The sequence below is a fragment of the Trichosurus vulpecula genome, chromosome 3 (genome assembly GCF_011100635.1).
Source record: "Trichosurus vulpecula isolate mTriVul1 chromosome 3, mTriVul1.pri, whole genome shotgun sequence".
Lineage (NCBI taxonomy): Eukaryota > Metazoa > Chordata > Mammalia > Diprotodontia > Phalangeridae > Trichosurus > Trichosurus vulpecula.
Window position 1 is genome coordinate 384,153,862 of NC_050575.1, and position 17,777 is coordinate 384,171,638.

At 48.3% G+C, this 17,777-nt stretch overlaps 1 protein-coding gene across 5 annotated transcripts in view; it reads left to right on the plus strand.

Moving 5' to 3' along the window:
- The window catches only part of GSE1 (Gse1 coiled-coil protein), a 717,997-nt gene that overhangs the window by 683,506 nt on the left and 16,714 nt on the right, over positions 1–17,777 (plus strand). For 4 of the 5 annotated variants that reach the window (XM_036750482.1, XM_036750483.1, XM_036750485.1 and 1 more), the window contains 5 exons: positions 8,526–8,698; positions 9,417–9,617; positions 11,144–11,335; positions 12,675–13,015; positions 13,652–13,976. In XM_036750482.1, coding sequence (XP_036606377.1) covers positions 8,526–8,698; positions 9,417–9,617; positions 11,144–11,335; positions 12,675–13,015; positions 13,652–13,976 — 1,232 coding nt within the window. The remainder of the gene's footprint in view (positions 1–8,525; positions 8,699–9,416; positions 9,618–11,143; positions 11,336–12,674; positions 13,016–13,651; positions 13,977–17,777) is intronic. The other variant, XM_036750484.1, reaches the window with a different exon arrangement.

A 17,777-nucleotide genomic window follows, 5' to 3' on the forward strand; every position in this document is an offset into this window, starting at 1 on the left:
GCAGCTGAGAGAGTGGCATGGGGGAGGTTGCAGCTTCCTTGTAGTTGTTTGGTTTTGATTTTTTTTTTCCCTTTTTCTCCATCAGTTTCTATATGCAGTCCCTTGGGTCTTGTCTTTTTACCATATGCAGACAAGATGGAGGGCTGCAACTTCCCTGCCCTCCTTCTGGGACTTGGTCCTGGCTCTTGCCTCAGCACTGCGGGGAGTCGAGCACCCCTTGTCCCGGCTCAGTTCTCGCTTGAACGTGGGAGACCCTTTGCAGACACAGAGGATGGAGGACATCTGTCTCCCTTCTTTCCCTCCCTGCTCCCCAATTCAGCAGATGCCCGGGCCCGCTGTCTCCAGTCACACGGGTGCAGGAGCGCTCATAAATATTCCCCTCATGGAGCCTGAAGTGCCTTGCTGGGTGACTCATACGCACTGCACGCCATCGCTCTCCTCAGAGAGTCCTTACTGCCTCAGAAATATTTAGTAACCCCAGAGAAAGGGCCGTGATATATCTGCTTCCAGCAATTTACCACCACAGCGGTTAATGAAACACTGAGGCCACCAGGGAAAGCTATAAGGATTCGGGAACTGGATTAATAGATGATGTATGGCCCATCAAGTCGGGCACAAAGACGCAATTGAGAATTTAATCCTTTTGGGGGGAGGGGGGAGGAAAGCCGGGGGAGGGGGGAAATGGGGAAGGGGAGAGATAGTTAAGGAAGAGACAGGCACAAAGCAAAGAAGAATAACTTCATAAAGTTACCGGGAATGAGTCATTAAAGGGGCCCAGGCGTTGGATGCTGAAATAAGTGGGGAATTGGTGGAGTCGATCCATCACCAGGCCCCCTTCGTGGGGGTTACCGATATTTCCAAGGTAATAGGGAGGCTGTGAAGGGACAGATTAAATGAAGACTAGTCTATTTTAAACCTAATAGGGCATGTCCTGCGTTCTGACTGGGGGAAATTATTCACTAATCACCAGGGAATGACTGATTTTCTCTCCCTCGAACAGGGCGCCCCTCCCCCTCCCCTTCTTTCATCGTTTGCAGCTGCACTTCCAGCCGCTGCTCAAAAATAAATAAATAAATAGCAGCCCCCACAGATGCCGCTTTTTGAGAGAGGGCCCAAGCAGCGTTTCCCCCAGCTAAAACACTGAGCCTTTTGAAGCCCGCCTGTCTGCTGGGGTGGGGGGGGGGATGCTGCCGTAACTTCCTGGGCGACCGGCCCTGATCCTTGGGTATGTGGTGCCGCTGGTCTCTGGTGGAGGTCACAGGGCTGTCACCTCCCCCCACATTTCCCCCCTGTGCAGGCCCTTTCCATCCCGCTAAGCTTTGTTGACCCAGTTCCCTGTTGGCCCTCTATGAAGTTGGCTGGTCTCCAGATGGGAGATGAGAGGACAGAATTATCCTTTCATGGCAGGTCTGTGTGTGTGTGTGTGTGTGTGTGTGTGTGTGGGGTGCTGTTGATGTTTGCTTCCCCAACCCCCACCCCATCTTCTACCCCTGCCCGCTTTAGCGTCTTCTATGGGAAAGAGAGACCTGGATGGTGCCATCTGCCCCCCACATCCTTCAGGGCCACAGCTCTGAAAACTAGCCAACCACGGGATGCTTTTTTTTTCAGATTTATGCGCACGCTCTGTGGGCTCCGGAGAATCCTTTTCCTCTCTCTCTCTCTTCCCCAGCAAAGCCCTCCACCATCCCCCATCCCTGTGAGTGGAGGTACCAAGGTCATCCCTGGGTCTGTTCTATCCAGCTTGGCCTGCTTATTAATTAATCAAACCATTATTTGTTGCAAATCAGAGCCGACAGAGGGGATAATGGGATTCCTCCTATTGGTTCAGCCAGAGAGTTTAGAACACATGGCCCCTGGAGCTGGAGGAGAGCCCCCCTCCTTCAAGGGGTCTGGCATCTTTAATCAGAGATAACTGGGAAGGCTCTGGCTTGCCCTTATCTCGCCCCCAGCTGCAGTCCTGGAGCCAAGTAGCAGATCTGGGGTTACCTGCTGCAGCAAGCTGTGGATTCTGAGCTCTTCCCCTCTTCTCCCTTCAGACCGCAGCCCAGAAGGAAAGGAAGCCTTGCTCCCAGCCTGCAGCTCAAGAGACAAATGGGATGTTTTGGGGCTTTTTTTAAACGAGTACTGGGGGCAGGCAGGAGGGCCCAGTACCGAGGCCAGGATCTCCACAGGGCCTTCTTCCTTGTTTGCCTTGGATAGGATACCTGAGTAACCTGTCTGGTTTATGGCATTTCTCAAAAGGCTTTATCCTTGCCATTGTGCTTCAGGCTCCTCAGGCATCTGCATCCTCTGAAAACAGAGCCACCTAGAAATGTAAAGGCAAGCAGGTAATAAATGAACCTATCACACCCTGCCCCCCCCCATCTCTGTCCTCCCACTCCTCCATTCCAGGCCTGTTGGAAAACAGCCCAACCACCAGGGTATTCTGAACAGAAACCCCTTCTCCCCTTCTCAGTTCCATGTCCTCTCTGATAAGAAGAATGTCAGCCTAGCAGGGTTACCTCAAGCCGCCCCTGCACCTCTCTTTTCTTTGGGCCAAGCTTAGGGGCAAGCTACTGGACTTGAGGCTGATAGGAACACTGGTCCTTCTGGTTTGGCCTTCACCTCCTCTTGACCTTTGTCAGAGTTGGCATCCTTTCCCCGCTACCCCCCAGCTCCACTTAATTTCTTCCCCCTGTAAAATGAGAAGGGGTTCGGATTTGGAATAGGAGCCCTGGGTTCACATCCAGACTGTTGTTACTGCATTATCTCTGTGGGCAAATCTCATGCCCTCTCTGAGGTGGAGACCCCGGGATTGATTATTTTTAATTTATTTTTCCCCACTTAAATGAAATAGATTTTCTTTTCCTTCTTGCCACCCAGCCTCTGGAAAAGAAGGAAGAAAAGAAAACAAAATTCTTGTAACAAATATACAGTGGAGCAAAAAGAAATTCTGTATTGGCCATGTCTGAGAAACCTCTGTCTCACTTCCGTCCATCACTTCCCTGTTAGGAGGTGGGGAGTATACTTCATTATCAGCCCCCTAGGCTGAAGACCCTAAGAGTTTGAGCTAGAAAGAACCTTCATAGATCATTTTGCAGACAAAAGGACCATCATCTTGTGGAGACCTAAATGATATGTCCAGGGTGACAACAGCCAATAATTACATACCTGATCCAGGATTGGAACCCAGCCCTTTGGAGTCCAAATCCAGATCTTCCCATTTTACAATGTTGGGCCTCTTTGATTTCTAAATTTTTATTTTCAGATCCAAATTCTTTTTTTCCCTTCACCCTCTCTCCCACCCATTGGAGAAGGTAAGAAATGGCAGACCCATTATACATGTGAAGTCAAATGAAATAGTTGGCACTACATGAGCTCTTTCATCCATTCTAGCCCTAAAATATTCTACAGGTCAGTGGTTGCCCTCCTTTCAGGGATGACCTAGCCTTCTGGAAGGGAAAGTCAAGGGCATCTCCTGTTTTTTCCAGCCCACATCATATTCTTTGCTACTATCCCATTTGGTCTTTCTTGACCTTTTCTGGGCATTGAGATCATTATCCCGTGAACAAACCTTATGGAGGAGGTCAGAGGGCACGCACAGGGTATGAGAGCAAGGGGATCTGGGGCGTTGTAGGGGTGGCCCAGTGCTGTACACAGAGAGTGAACAGATGTTCCTCATTAAAAATTCCAATCACTGGGTCCCATCTCTTTCAATTAATTATAGCCGATGTATCTTCTGGAGAGATTATGAAGTCTTGAGGAGCTATCAGCCGCTCGCTGAATGTTTGTTGTGGCCGTGTTTAGTAAATACACTTGACTGATGAAGGCGATTCTCCCAGTGGCACAGCACCGCCTGGCACTGAGCTGCTTAAATCTTATCTGCTACGTGTTCCAAGATGTCACTGTCTGGTGATATGAAGATGGATGGTCTGCCTGAAGAAGGGCGGCCTGTGCAGTAATGATGCGCTCGTTCCCTCTACCAGCCAGCCCCCCTCCTCCCTCCATTACCCAAGCATGTGTGAGCCCTCTCTCGCTCTCTCTCCCCCTCTCGCCTTCTCCCTCCCTCCCTCCACTCCCTTGCTCTCACACACCCTCTTTCTCTCCCTCTATCTCTCCCCCCCTTTCTTTCCTTCTCTCCCACCCACCTCTGGAAATTTAAGATTGAGGCATCAAAAAGGGTCCCTCTGTTCCCTTTGAGAGCATGCCAGTCATCTGCTGTGGAGTCCAGGGCAGCAGCCAGTGTCCATCTCTCCCCTAGCTAGCTAGCTGTTCATCACCCAGACTTAGAGGAGCTGAGGGTATACCCTCCTCTTCCTTGGCCCCCACCCCAGACAGATGCCAAATTCCTTGGGACTTTTAATATCTATTTCAGACCTGGGTCCAGTAAACATTTAGCACTGTCATAGCTGAAGGAAGTGGGTAAATTAACTAGGACATGTTTTGTGCACTCAAGAGTTTTCCAAGAGGCTCTTATTTAAAAAAAAAAAACAAAAAACTTGTGTTAATGTTGCCCTATGCCAATACCACCCTTGTCCCAAAGCTGCCTGCCTCGTGGATTCCATATTGGAGCTGAAAGGAAAGTCCCTCGGTGACCACCTAGTCCACACTTTAGATCCCTAATACATGCTATCTTACGTGCTGCCTGGGGTAGAATACAAAGGAAGTATAAGCCATAGTCCCTGCCCTCGTGGACTTCATAGACTAGCTGGGGCAATAAGATACGTGCATAGATACAAAATTAATTTCCAAAGTAACAATAGCTAACATAGTATTGAAAGGTTTGCGATTTTTTTTTAAAACAAAGACTCCCAAATTGCACTCTGTGGGAGCTGCCTTTGTTATTCCCTTATCACAGATGAAGAAACCGAGGCTGACTGGTTAAATGGATTTGCCAGTGTCACCTTGTAAGCACCAGGCAGGATTAAAACCCAAGTCTTTCTCACTCCCTAGTCCAGTGTTCTATCCACTGCGCCACCTAGCTGCCACAAGTTGGAAGGGATCCCTTCATTCCATCATGGGAAACAAAACAGGCACATTATTTTCTCCTCCCTCCTTGGCCCTACCCTTAGCTTCCCATAGACTGTTTGCCAGGATGAGATCAGAGCTTCCATTTGTCTCAGATCTCAAAACTCTTCTTCTGTTCAGTCTATCTAGACTTTCACAAACCTGTCTTTCCTTTCCTCTCCCCGACTGGGAGACTGCAAAAGACCAGCCCTGCCCTGAAGCCAGCCTACTGCTCCTCACAAGTGGCCCTCGGTCTCCAGAGAAGACTCTCTGTGGTCCAGGTATCTGCCTCGAGTCTGACTGGGCAGCAGGAGCCCCAGCCACCGATCACCAACAAACTCCCCACCAAGCTGCTCCTCGCTTTGCCCCCAGTGCCCAGAATCCCCTCATGATTTCTTCTCTCTCCTAATATTATTACTGTTAGTCATAGTAGTATTAAAAGCAACTACTCATGTGCCTGAAGTGCTTTGCAAACATTACATCATTTGATCCAGCATCCTTGAGACACAGGGCCAAGATTATCATCCTGATTTGGCCGATGAAGAAACGAAGGCGCTGAAGTGAAACAGGTTACCCTGTATCACAGGTGTGAAATTTCAGAGCCACTGGAACCTGGTTCTCATGACCTCCAAGTCCCAAGCTTTTCCCACTATACTGTTGTCTCTACAAGAGTTAAGAGTGGGGGCCCCAGAGTGAGAGGGAAAGAAGGTGGAATCCAGCTACCTCTAGGTCTTGGGCCCATATTAGAATCAACTGGGACTCCCAGTAGCTTGAGCACCTGCCCATCCAGGTACCAAGTGTTTCTGGTTACCTGTAGTGAGTGTTGGCAATGGGATGGGGAGATGGTAGTGGTACCTTTCCCTTCAGGGTGAGAAAGGGATTCAATTTCATAGTTCAGCAGAGTATTCGTATGAACCCTCCCCAAGGGTGACTGGCAGCTGTTAGGAGTAAGGTTGAGCACCTGTTTAGGTTAAAGCCAAATAGCTTTTTCTAAAATAGACTTCGAACAGCTCTCAAACCCCACTACCAGGTAACTTCTTCCCTGATCCCGGGTGGAGGAGTTCTGAATCTCCTTAGAGAAGAACAGCCAGTGAAGAGGGACTAAGGAAGAATCTTGTGTGTTTCCTAAAATCTGAGTAAAGGTTCCTTTCCTACTTAAGTCAACAGGTGTAGCACCTAGCACAAAATGGTGCTCATTGACTTGACTCATGTGTAAGTGAAGACTTGAAAGGCGAACCAGAGACAAGGACAGTACATGGAGAGGCGATGGAGGGAAGGGCCTAAGCTTGTCTGGGTGTTTCTGAAATGAGCTTCCCACATTCTAGAAGGGATGTTGCCAAGCTAGGAAGCATTTAGGGAACGCTAATGAGGATGGTTTAGAGATACAAACCTCTTTCATATGAAGGCCCATTCATAAAAGATGTACTTTTCCTGGGGGATATGATTCAGCTGCATCCACGTTGGTCTGCCTGTAGGAGACTGTCCCATGCCTATCGGGCAAACCTTAGTGTAGGAGGAAATAAATACCTCTAATCTCTAATGCTCCTTCTTCCCAACAGCCCTATAAGACAGGTATTGCATTCCGTTTTTATGAGGCTTAGCTTAGATAGACCCAAGGTCACTCAGTGCCAGAGGACAGATCCAATACTCCTCCCACTAAAACATGGGGGCTTCTTCATTAAGCATCTGTGGATATCAAGTTAATATCAGATCTAGGTCATGAGGATAACAAATCATGGGGGTCATAGGAGAGGAATTTAAATTCTGGCTTGTCTACACATCACAGATGAGGCAGGTAATGAGTCCAAGGGTTCTTAAATCTGGGATCTGGGGACTTCCTTGGAAAGATTTCTGGAAGTTCAAGAGTATAAATGGGGGGAAAATGCCACCTTTGTCTTCACCAGTGTCCACTTATTTAGTAACCAGACTGGTAGAAAGGGTTCATGACACAACCTGATGTAGCCCAGGCCCCTTATTTTACAGATCTTGGAGGCCGTCAGGTCCAACCCCTTATTTCACTGGGGGGTCCTCAGCCAGAGAAGGATTATGGACTTAGGAAGGAACCTTCAGAGGTCATTTAGTACAACCCCAAATGAAAGAAACAGGCCTGGAAAGGAGAAAGGAGATCACCAGGTGGTAAAGAGCAGAGAGGGAATTTCAGCCCAAGGCCTCAGACAACAGATCTGTTGTTCTTAATAGAATGCCACACTGGTTCTGAAGAATCGATTCAGAATGCACACCTGTGTGTCCACACACACACATACATGTACACACATGTGTTTCAAAACCCTGCCATCAGGTATTTGTCATGACCATTAAATGCATTTCAGTAGGTGTCTTGGTTCCAGGTTCCCAGTCCAATATCAGTTTTCTCCTTTTTAATATACTCGGGTTGAATAGACTCAGGTCTCTAGGTCCCTGATGCTGTGTAGCTTGTCTTCAGCCTAGTGCTAGACTCTCAGAGTCACACTGTCTCCTCTCCTCAGGGCCTCTGAGCCCCTGCACTTAATCTAGATGGTGACTTGAAGTGACCTTGCTGCCGAGGACTCCCGGAAATGGTGGAGGCCCTTCCTCTTTGGTTCTTAAATCCCCACCTGTTCTTCACCATTCTGAGCCCTTTGAAGTTGGTTTGTCTCTTTCCTGTTTCAGTCCAACCCTCTGCAGAATCTGCTGTTTCTGGCTGAGGCCCCTCTGGCAGCCAGGAGTGGAGGGGCTGGCTGTAGGGACCATGGGGTCCAGCCCTCCTCTTCCTCCTCAGTGTGTGTCTGTACGTTGGAGTCACCAAATGGGCTGGATCAGCCAAGGCAGAGCAGCTGCCTTTGCAGCTGATACCAGGGCCACCCCAGGGACTGGCTGGTTGCAGACCAGCCTGTTCGACCCCAGTAGCAGTGCCAGCTTCCTGATGCCCCCTGTCTCTCTCTGTGTGGGCATCAGGACTGCCAGGATATCTGTAATGGCAACCAAGCAGCTGCTGTCACAGCTGATGCCTTGTGTCATTTTAGAGGCTGGCTAGATTTGTATTATGGAGGGCTCTTAAAGGCTTTTGCAGCAGGATATCCGCCATGTTTCCTGACTTCGAGTTGAAAAGTTCATTTCCAGGAGCTGTGGGTACCCAGGGAGGCTTTAACCCTCTGGGTCTTGTTTCTGAAGTATTTCCCCTTCCAGAATGCTTGTAGGACAGAGAACATCACAATCCCAGCATGAAAGTGGCTGCTTTGGAAAATCATTCCATTGGGGAGGAGGGGGCGTGGCCATGGATGTTTGTGTGTGAGCTGTAGTGGGATCAGTGGTGTTTGCTATTCATGCCCTGAGTGGACATTCTCAAAAGAAAAGCCATTTTGGGTCTGTGAAATGCATTTGGGTTCTTCTGTTTCCTGATGTTTTGATGTAAGGCTTCTCCAGAGAGGAGTCCTGACAGCCCCCCTGACCAGAGGATGCTGCTCAGTGGCCTTCTTGCCAGGCCCATCTGGCTTCATTCTTTGTTCCAGGCCCCTCTTTCCCCCTCTTCTGACTTGGTCCTATTGTTTCTGTTCTCACAGCAAGAAGCAGGATCTAGAAGTGGCAGCAGCAGAGACCGCCTGATCGTGGAGCCGCCCCTGGCGCAGGAGAAGGCAGCAGGGCCAGCCATCCCTTCCCACCTCCTGAGCTCTCCCTACCCCTTCAGCATCCCCCCCAGTTCTGTTGTTCAAGACTCCCGCTTCCCACCGCTGAAGTGAGTCTGCAGGAAATGGGGAAGGGATGGGGGCAGATCCCACTGGGACCGATTTCTCTGCAAAATCTCTGGACCAGCCCCAGATGCTAAGGGCTTGGGACCAGGGCACTGTCCATTCTCTGTTCCCTTCACTCCCTGCCAGGGGTGAATATGTCTGCAGTAGATTAAGGCGAGAGCCCTGGCAGATGGTCCCAAGCTTCCACTCCAGGAGGGGGGCCTGTTTGATCACAATCTGTGGTTGCTTTTCATTCACTTCCTTTTAAGAATCGCTCCCTCGCTGATTGATTTTGTCAGAGAACCTCCCATTCAGATGTTTGCAGCCAGAATTCCCTGGGTATCCGAGGTCCTTTGGTCTCAGCTCAAAAGTGGTAAGGACAGCCACATGTCAGTCACTTTACCCCGTGGCTCTCCTGGGGCACCCAGGGAGGCTGATCTGGTCACCAAGGCCAAGGACAGGAGGGATAGCCCGAGGGGTGGCCCGCAGGACAGCTGTGACTCTGCCTTTCCAGCAGCTGGTCCAGCTCCCAGCCCCAGGCCTCCTCCCTAAAGAGCAGTATCTCATTAGAGACTCTTCCCTCCCGGCGATGAAAGCGAAGCAGCGCTGGCCCTCCTGAGTGAACTAGAAAGGAGGAGAGCAGATAGGTTAATGAATTTCCTAGACTAGAAAAATAACTTTGTGCTAACCTCTGCTGCCCCTCTTGTCTCATCTTCCCCCTAGCAGCCTCCAGCGCCCTGTACATCATGTGGTACCCCCCAGCACCGTCACCGAGGACTATCTGCGGAGTTTCCGCCCTTATCACACAACAGAAGAGCTCCGAATGTCCTCACTACCACCCATCAGCCTCGATCCAGCCACAGCTGCTGCCTATTACCACCCCAGCTACCTGGCCCCTCATCCCTTCCCACACCCAGCCTTCAGGTAAGAGCATGGGAGCCAGGAAAGGTGGAGAAGAGGCCTCCCTTCCTGATTCCCATCCCCCCACCCCCCACCCCACTCACTCACTGTCCAACCACCGTTCTTTGTTGAGCGCTACTGATGTTGAAATCAACACAAGGCTGTCCAGTCTCCGAGCAATAGCTTTGAAATTTGCCCAGAAGTCTGGCTGGATTTTCCCCTTTATCCTGGTTCTCCAGTATTTTTTGTTTTGTTCTATTTTAATGACAATAGAGAACTTTGCCAGGATGGTCATCTCCCATAACCCAAAGCAGGATTTAAAACTAGTCCCCTTTCAGCCATCGCCAGGATCCCAGGGTAAATCTGGTATAAAGGCCTTAGGTTTTAGGGGCCTCCCAAGATATCAGCAGTAAGTAATAGGTAAGATTCCAATTCACTTACATCATTAGAAGGTAACCTCCTTAAGGTCAGAGATTCTTGCCTACACGTCCATCCTTGGCACTTAGCATGACACCTAGCACATAGCAGATATTTAATAAATTGTAGATTGATCATTAGTCATATGCAATGAGAATCGCATGTCAATTCTAACCTGATGCCTATAAAAATTACACTACACTATATATTATAAAGACTAGTATATTAGAATATTGTATTATAAAAGGATACTATTCCGTATATCACAAAGTAATAGGATTGCTTCTTTGGGCCCAGAGCTAAGGCGCCTAGTAATCTGGACCCAGTATTTGGATCATCGTGCTTTGACAAAGATCCCACGCATAGTGATTTGACTTTCTGTTGTCTATAACCCATGACCATTTAGCCAGAGGTCAGCTGTGTCTGCCCTTTGGGCAGGAAGGTGGGACTGGTCAGCATAGTTGAAGGTTCTCTCAGTTGCCTTTGACAGACTAACTTCCCCAAATCTAAAGTCTATGACTCAGATCTGAGGCTAGTCAAGGGCTTTATTTCTATCCTGGGTTGGTTGGTTCCACTGGGGATCTGTGGCCCACATCTCAGTGGGCCCAGAGGTGACATCCTCTGTCTTTGAGAGAATGAACCCTGACCCCTTCTAGGAGTTGACCCACCCAGCTTAGGTGGTACTTTCTCATTTATTCTTTGACCTTAAGGGTATTAATGCCTCCTTCCATATCACAACTTTTCCCTGGACACAGAGTCCCTGAGGTCTATGGACCAATTTCAGGGGTCCACCAACTTGAATGGGGAGAAAAAGTTACATATTCATTTTTACTCACGTTTGGTGCCCCTTGTTATGTTATAATTTATTTTCTTCATTATTATAAGAATGGCTCCATAATCTTCCCCAGACTGCCAGAGGGTTCCATGTTACAAACATGGCTAAGAACCTTTGCTATAAACAAAAATCACTCTGGATACAAAATATGTTTGCCTTTGCTAAAGTCCCCTGGTTATGGCTGCCCCAGATGGAGTCAAGGTCTCACCCCCAAGTGGTGGTTATGGCCTCATTCTTCTCCTGCACTCATACACCGTCCTTTGCCGAGACACTGACTCCATTGTCTCCCTCTCCTCAGGGTGGATGATTCCTACTGCCTTTCAGCCCTGCGCTCCCCCTTCTACCCGATCCCAACCCCTGGCTCGTTACCTCCTTTACACCCATCAGCTATGCACCTCCACCTCTCGGGGGTCAGGTACCCTGCAGAGCTCTCTCACTCATCCCTCTCGGCACTGCAGACGGAGCGGATGTCAAGTCTCACTGCGGAGAGGTAAAGTCTGTTCTACTGTGGGAGTGTCATGATTTGGGGCTCTGTTGTGGTAAGAAGAGTGCCACACATAGAGCTGTGTCTATATATGTATCTCGGGCCATCTTATACCAGGGCTTCTTAACCTGGGCTCCAGTAACTTGATGTTGGCTAGGTATCTTTCTTTTTTTGATATTTTTCCTCCAATTACATGTAAAGACAATTTTTAACATTCATTTTTAAAAATTTTGAGTTCCCAGTTTTCTTCCTCCCTACCTCACGTCCCTCTCCCTGAGATGGTAAGCAATTTGATGTAGGTTATACATGTGTTATCATGCAAAACATATTTCCGTATCAGTCATGTTGTAGAAGAAAACACAGAGAAACACACACACAGAAAGTGAAAAAACAGTGTGCTTCGATCTGCATTCAGACTCCATCAGTTCTTTCTCTGGAGAGGGACAGCATTTTTCATCATGAGTCCTTTGGAATTGTCTTAGTTCATTGTATTGCTAAGAAGAGCTAAGTCTATCATAATTGATTATTGTCCAGCATTGCTGTTACTATGAACAATGTTCTCCTGGTTCTGCTCTCTTCACTTTGCATCCATTTTCCAAGTTTTTCTGAAATCTTCACCCTTATCATTTCTTAAAACATGAAAGGCTAGGTATATTTCAATATAACTTGTTTCCTTTGTAAGCCTATGGTTTTTAATTTTATTTTATGCTTTTAGAAACGTTGGCCTGAGGACACTTCCATAGCATTCGCTAGATTGCCAAAGGGGACCTTGTTTTAGATAGAAGGATCTTCTGTATTAGAAGGATCTGGGATCAGCCATCATTGCATGCATGGGGCCTCATTCTCCCATGATCAATCCTACCCTCCCCAGGTCTCAACATCCTGGGCAGGTCTTGTCCATGTTTTTCCATAAATCTTCCATTGAAGATTTGCTCAATGGCCCAGAGACCTTTTCTGATTCTTTTGCTGTTGTGTGAACACCATCTTTGGGTCAGGAGTTGCCTGAGTGCCTTTCCCAGTCATCTGTGATGTCGTTAAGGACCTTTAATACCAATTTAAATCCACTTCTATATCATTTTCATAGAAATCCCAGTTTTACCAAATGGAAATTATTGACTCAAAAGTACTTAAATTATATATCCATATGTGTGTGTATATATATGTGTATATATCATACATACACATATACACGGATATATATGTGTCTATTGCAAATTCACATTCAAAGCTTCTTTCATTAAGTTCTTGGGATAACTTGCCAATTTTTAGGTTTTTTCTGGAGTATTCTGTTTTTATGGATTGACCTTTTTCCCCACATTCTTTTTCCATTATTCCTCCTTTTCAGGTTACAGATGGATGAGGAGCTGAGACGGGAGAGGGAACGGGAGAGAGAACGGGAGAGGGAACGGGAGAAGGAGCGAGAACGGGAAGCTGATCGGGAGAGAGAGAAGGAGCGGGAAAGGGAGCGAGAACGGGAAAAAGAACTGGAAAGAGAGCGAGAAAAGGAAAGGGAACGGGAAAGAGAGAAGGAGCTGGAGAGACAACGTGAGCGAGCCCGAGAGAAGGAGCTGATGGTCAAGACCATAGAGAACCAGTTCCTGCCAGTGTCTGAGCTGCATGGGCTACGAGTCCTTCCAGGAGAGGATCGGGTGAAACCTGCAGAGCAACTAACACCAAACAGACCAGGTGAATATTGCCCCAGAGCCTTGGCCTGATGTCCAGATAGGGCTTTGGGAGGTAGATGCCTGGGCCATTGCCACAGGTTTTTTTAGTGATGGTATGGAAGGTAAATAAACTGCTTAAACAGCACAGAATGGACTTGATTGGCTCTTGGCTATTCAGGAATCTTAAAGATGACCCAAAGGCTATTTTGGAGTCTCTGGTAGAATGCCTTTAGCCCAATCCTGTAGAGGTAGGGAACTCCCAGTGTGGACCTTCCTTCCACTGATGCAGCTCAGCTATTGGTTTTAAGAGCTGCCTAGGGGCACTGAGAAGATCAGCAGCTTGCTATGGCCAGTGTGTCCAAGGCAGGACTTTCCACCTCAAGTCTTCTTGACTCCCAAGACTGCCTCTCTATCCCCTATACTGTGCTGTCTGTCTGAGAGTGGAATACGCTACTTGAAATATTCATGTGGCTAAAATTATTGTATTCGCTTGTATCTAGTCAATAGAATAGGCCCCTGGCAGAGGAAATCAAGTAAAATAACATCTTTGGTTAGTTAAAGGTGAAGTAGGGGGGAAGGAGGAGGAGGAAAAGGACTGAGCAAACTCAGGAGTCACATCCTTAATACCTTCCTGTGATGATTCTTCCTCCCCCTGCAGAAAAACTCAAGGAGCCTGCCCTGCAGACCCCCAAGGCTGTCCAGCACCCCTTGCACCCTACCCCTGCCTCCCATCACCCAGTACCCAGCCTCATCTCCAACCACAGCATCTTCCCCCTGCCCGGGAGCAGCGCAGCCACAGCCCTACTGATCCAGCGTACGAATGAGGAAGAGAAGTGGCTGGCTCGCCAACGGAGACTTCGGCAAGAGAAGGAAGACCGGCAGTCCCAGGTGTCGGAGTTCCGACAGCAGGTCTTGGAGCAGCATCTCGACATCAGTCGCCCCCCAGCTCCAACAGAGCCCGAACATAGGCCTGAGAACCCCAGGTACTGCCTGTAGGCTGTTGAAAGATACAGTGTTGTGAATACCCAAGGCCGACTTTCAGGCCCAGAGAATCTGGGGCAGGGGTGGGGTTTGGGGCTCCCACTATGGAGCCACCTGCCTGAGGCTGATTCCCCTCCTTCAGGAGGGATTGATAGTAATGTCGTTCAGTTGTGTCATGACCCTTTTTGGGGTTTTCTTGACAAAAATGCTTGGAATGGTTTGCCATTTCCTTCTCCAGCTCATTTTACCAATGAAGAAACTGAGGCAAACAAGGTGAAGTGACTTGCCCAAGGTCACACAGCCAGTAAATGTCTGAGGCCGGATTTGAACTCAGGAAGATGAGTCTTCCTGACTCCAGGCCCTGGCACTCTGTCCACTGCAGCACCTAGCTGCCCTTGATGTTAATAGTTAGCATTTATGTAGTACTTTACAGAACATCTTATTTGGTCCTTAACAGCAGTCCTGTGAGGGAGATGCTGTTACTTTGCCATTTCATAGATGGTGGAAACGGAGGCTGAGAGTGATTTGTTTTGGGTCTTACAGCTTGTCTAGGGCAGGGTTAGAACTCGAATCTTCCTCAACTCCAACACTAGCACTCTATCCTAGCTGGTATTTTAGCCCTGAAGAGGAGGAGGACCTGTTCACTGTTATCAGCTGTTCCTAGGAATCTAGCTGGGTCTGGTTTGGGGAAGGTAGAAATATGAGTCGGGGGTTGGGGGGGAGGTCCCTGATCTCAATCAGCCTGAGCTAGGACCCTGTCCCCTTCTACTGCTCTTAGGGAATTCTTGGTAATTGGTATTGAAGGCACTCCACTCTGACTGCTTTTAATAGGCTTCATAATTCTCTGGCTTTAAGTAAGGTTTGCAAAGCTTTCTGCCCACAACAGCCCTGTGAGGGAGGCTAGTGCCGTGTTTGTTAGCTTCCTTTTACTGAGGAAGAAACAGCCTCAAAGACATTAAGAGGATCCCACAGGTCATAGGTGTCAAAGCTAGAGCGTAATCCCCGGGTCGGGGGGTCGGACTTCAGGTCCCCCAGATCTCGCTTGCCCCGGCACCAAATTGACTCCGTGATTCAGATCGCCGCTTTGCAGTCCTTGACTTTTACCGAGAGCTAAATTTACAGCTTCCACAGATGAGTGGGAACGCTGACCTTCCCTTTGGAAGCCCGGAGGTATAAAAGCTGGTGTCACATTCACAGTAAAATGACTGTTGGAGGGGAACACGCTTGGCCATTAGGAGCTCCGGGCTCTGAGGTCTGCCTCTGCTCACCTGCTGTATGTGACCTTGCATAAATCACTTCTTTCTGAGTCTCCGGTTCTTCATCTCTAAAACGAGAGGGTGAACCGAGATAATCTCTAAAGATTGATTCCATCTTGAAAATATTCTAAATCCAGCTGAAGGGGCCTCTGTATCTTTAAATCCAAGCTGATTTGGTTATCTTCTCTCTCCACACCCCTCCTCCCCCAGCCCCCCTTTTCTTCTTCCTTCAACCTTTTGGCTGATTGACAGAGCCTTCTTTGCTCCGATGCTGGGATGCTGAGTGCTCATCCAGTCAGCTCTGCCCCTGGATTCTATTGTTATTTTGGGGCAACAAGGGGATTAGTTAAACTAATCAGGTATAATAGGAAGCAGATTTCAGGCCTGCCCAACAATGGCAGATCCTCCCTCCAGCCTTCCACTGTTGTGGAATTATTTCATTCTCTCCCTCTGACAGCCCCTGAAAAGCTAAAAGAAGGTCGAGGTCACCTCTGCTATATGCACTGGAGGGATGAGGGCCTGGGCAGAGGTGGGGAGGGGAGACCAGTGGCTTGTTCATTTTGGTGCCTGACCTAGACCCTCTAGTACCTGCCATATTTCTTTCATTCCCCACCCCCTACCCTGCATTCCCTCCCAGAGATGGATGCGTACATAAGACTCTCCCATATAGAAACCTGTAACTCATCTGTTTATGAAGGAGCCCTTTGGCCCTTGGAGATGACTCACACTTGGAGGATTGAGATGTCAGCCTAGTTAATATCCATCCTTTCAGAAGAAACCTGTAGGCTGTCTTTGTTTCTCGACTGCGCTTTTCTTCCCCTAACCCCCCCACCCCCACCCCACCCCGGCCTTCCTTAAAAGATCCATTAAAGTCTCTCAGCCACCCACTTGTTCTGTTAATGGAAGCCCATGGATAGGGAATTGCCTGCCTAATATACTAAGGCCTCTCCAGCAGGACCAGTGCGTGAGGGAAAGGTCTTTCATAGGAGAGGGGAAGGAGGAGGAGAAAGGGGCGCCACTCCTAAGCCTTGTATAGTTCCCTTGGCATCTTGGATTCCGGGTTCAGCAATGATCTGAACTCGATGTTCTGACATGTGGAGGGCTTGTTCTCTGAGCCGGAAAACTGTTAAATGCTTGGCGCTGGTGCATGAAATATTTATTCTGCTAACGGGTTTTTATTCCTTGGCCGTTTACTTAAGAACAAACAGTTTCATGGTGTCGTTCCCTTTTGCACTTGGGTGATCTAGAAGCTAGGTTTTATGTTTGTCTTTTTAACCCCCAAGTCGACCCAGAATTAAGAGAGGAAGGTGGCTTTTGTATTTGGCTCGAGGACAGTCCCCCAGTTTCACCCAGCGTCTGGTCATTGGCTGCCATACTGTTCCTTCCAGAGCCTGCAAGGGAGGGAGATGAGGAGTGCCCCCTTTCATGCCTGTCTAATGATGCCCTGGGCACAGGTTGCCCTCACAACATGGAGATGAGGATGCAGGTATACCTCACTTCATATACCAGCCTTGCTCCTGGAGGAGGGGAGTGTAGCTCTAAAGTCTGTGAATTAAGTTATTTCCAAATGACTTAGTTAGGGGGGAATTGGCTATTTAAAGGATTCCTGTGGTAGATCATCTTGTAAATTACAGGATCTTTTATTGATGAAAGAACTTCCCCCTTTCTTGATTTGTCTTTTGTCTGTGTTGTAATTCTCCTTTGCTTAACACTGAATACAAACCTGTGGTAAGTGGATACCCCAACTGACCTCAGGTCAAGCTATCCTAACCTAGTAACCCATAGTCCAAAGAACAGGCCAAGTAACCAAGGGCCTTTGAAAGAACATTCGAGGCAGCCAGGTGCAGGAAATAACTGGCATCTGTAGCCAGAAGACCTCAGCTGGGGTGGGTCCTGGCTTGGGCACATGGTGTCTTTGGGTTTGCTTATCTATAAAATGGGAATAATGATTTCTGTGTTACTTGCCTCCCAAGGTTGTTTGTTAAAATCGGATGAGATAATGTATGTAAAACAGTTCTAAGGAATCTGCATAAAAACATTCCCCTGTGGCCAGTTGCTTCGAGAGGCTCTTGCTGTTTTCCCAGCACCCACTGGGTGTCAGCATAGCTAAAGACGCGTCCCATCCTAGCTACCTTTAACCCAACAGACTCTGGGTTTCTGAATGGTAGGTGAATCATCGTCTCCTCCTCAAACACTCTCTTCAGACCAGCAGTTTGTAAGTGGGACATTCAGCTGCTAGCAAGAGAAGGAAAAAACGAGTAATTGCTGTTCTTGGTGTTTACTCTTAAAGATCATGAGACCGTCGAATTAAAGCTAGAAGGGTCCTCAGAGGTTATCTCATCCAGCCCCATCACTTTGCAGATGAGGAAACTCAGGCCCACAGAGGTTAAGTAAGTGACCCAAGGTCACATTAGGTGGTAAAGGTCCGAGGTAAGATTTGAACCCAGGCCCTCTGATGCCTGTATACTTGTCTTTCCTCCGTACTTCATGACTCTGTTATAATGAGATGCTACCTGTCTTCCATAACCCCGGGGACTTCACAAATAT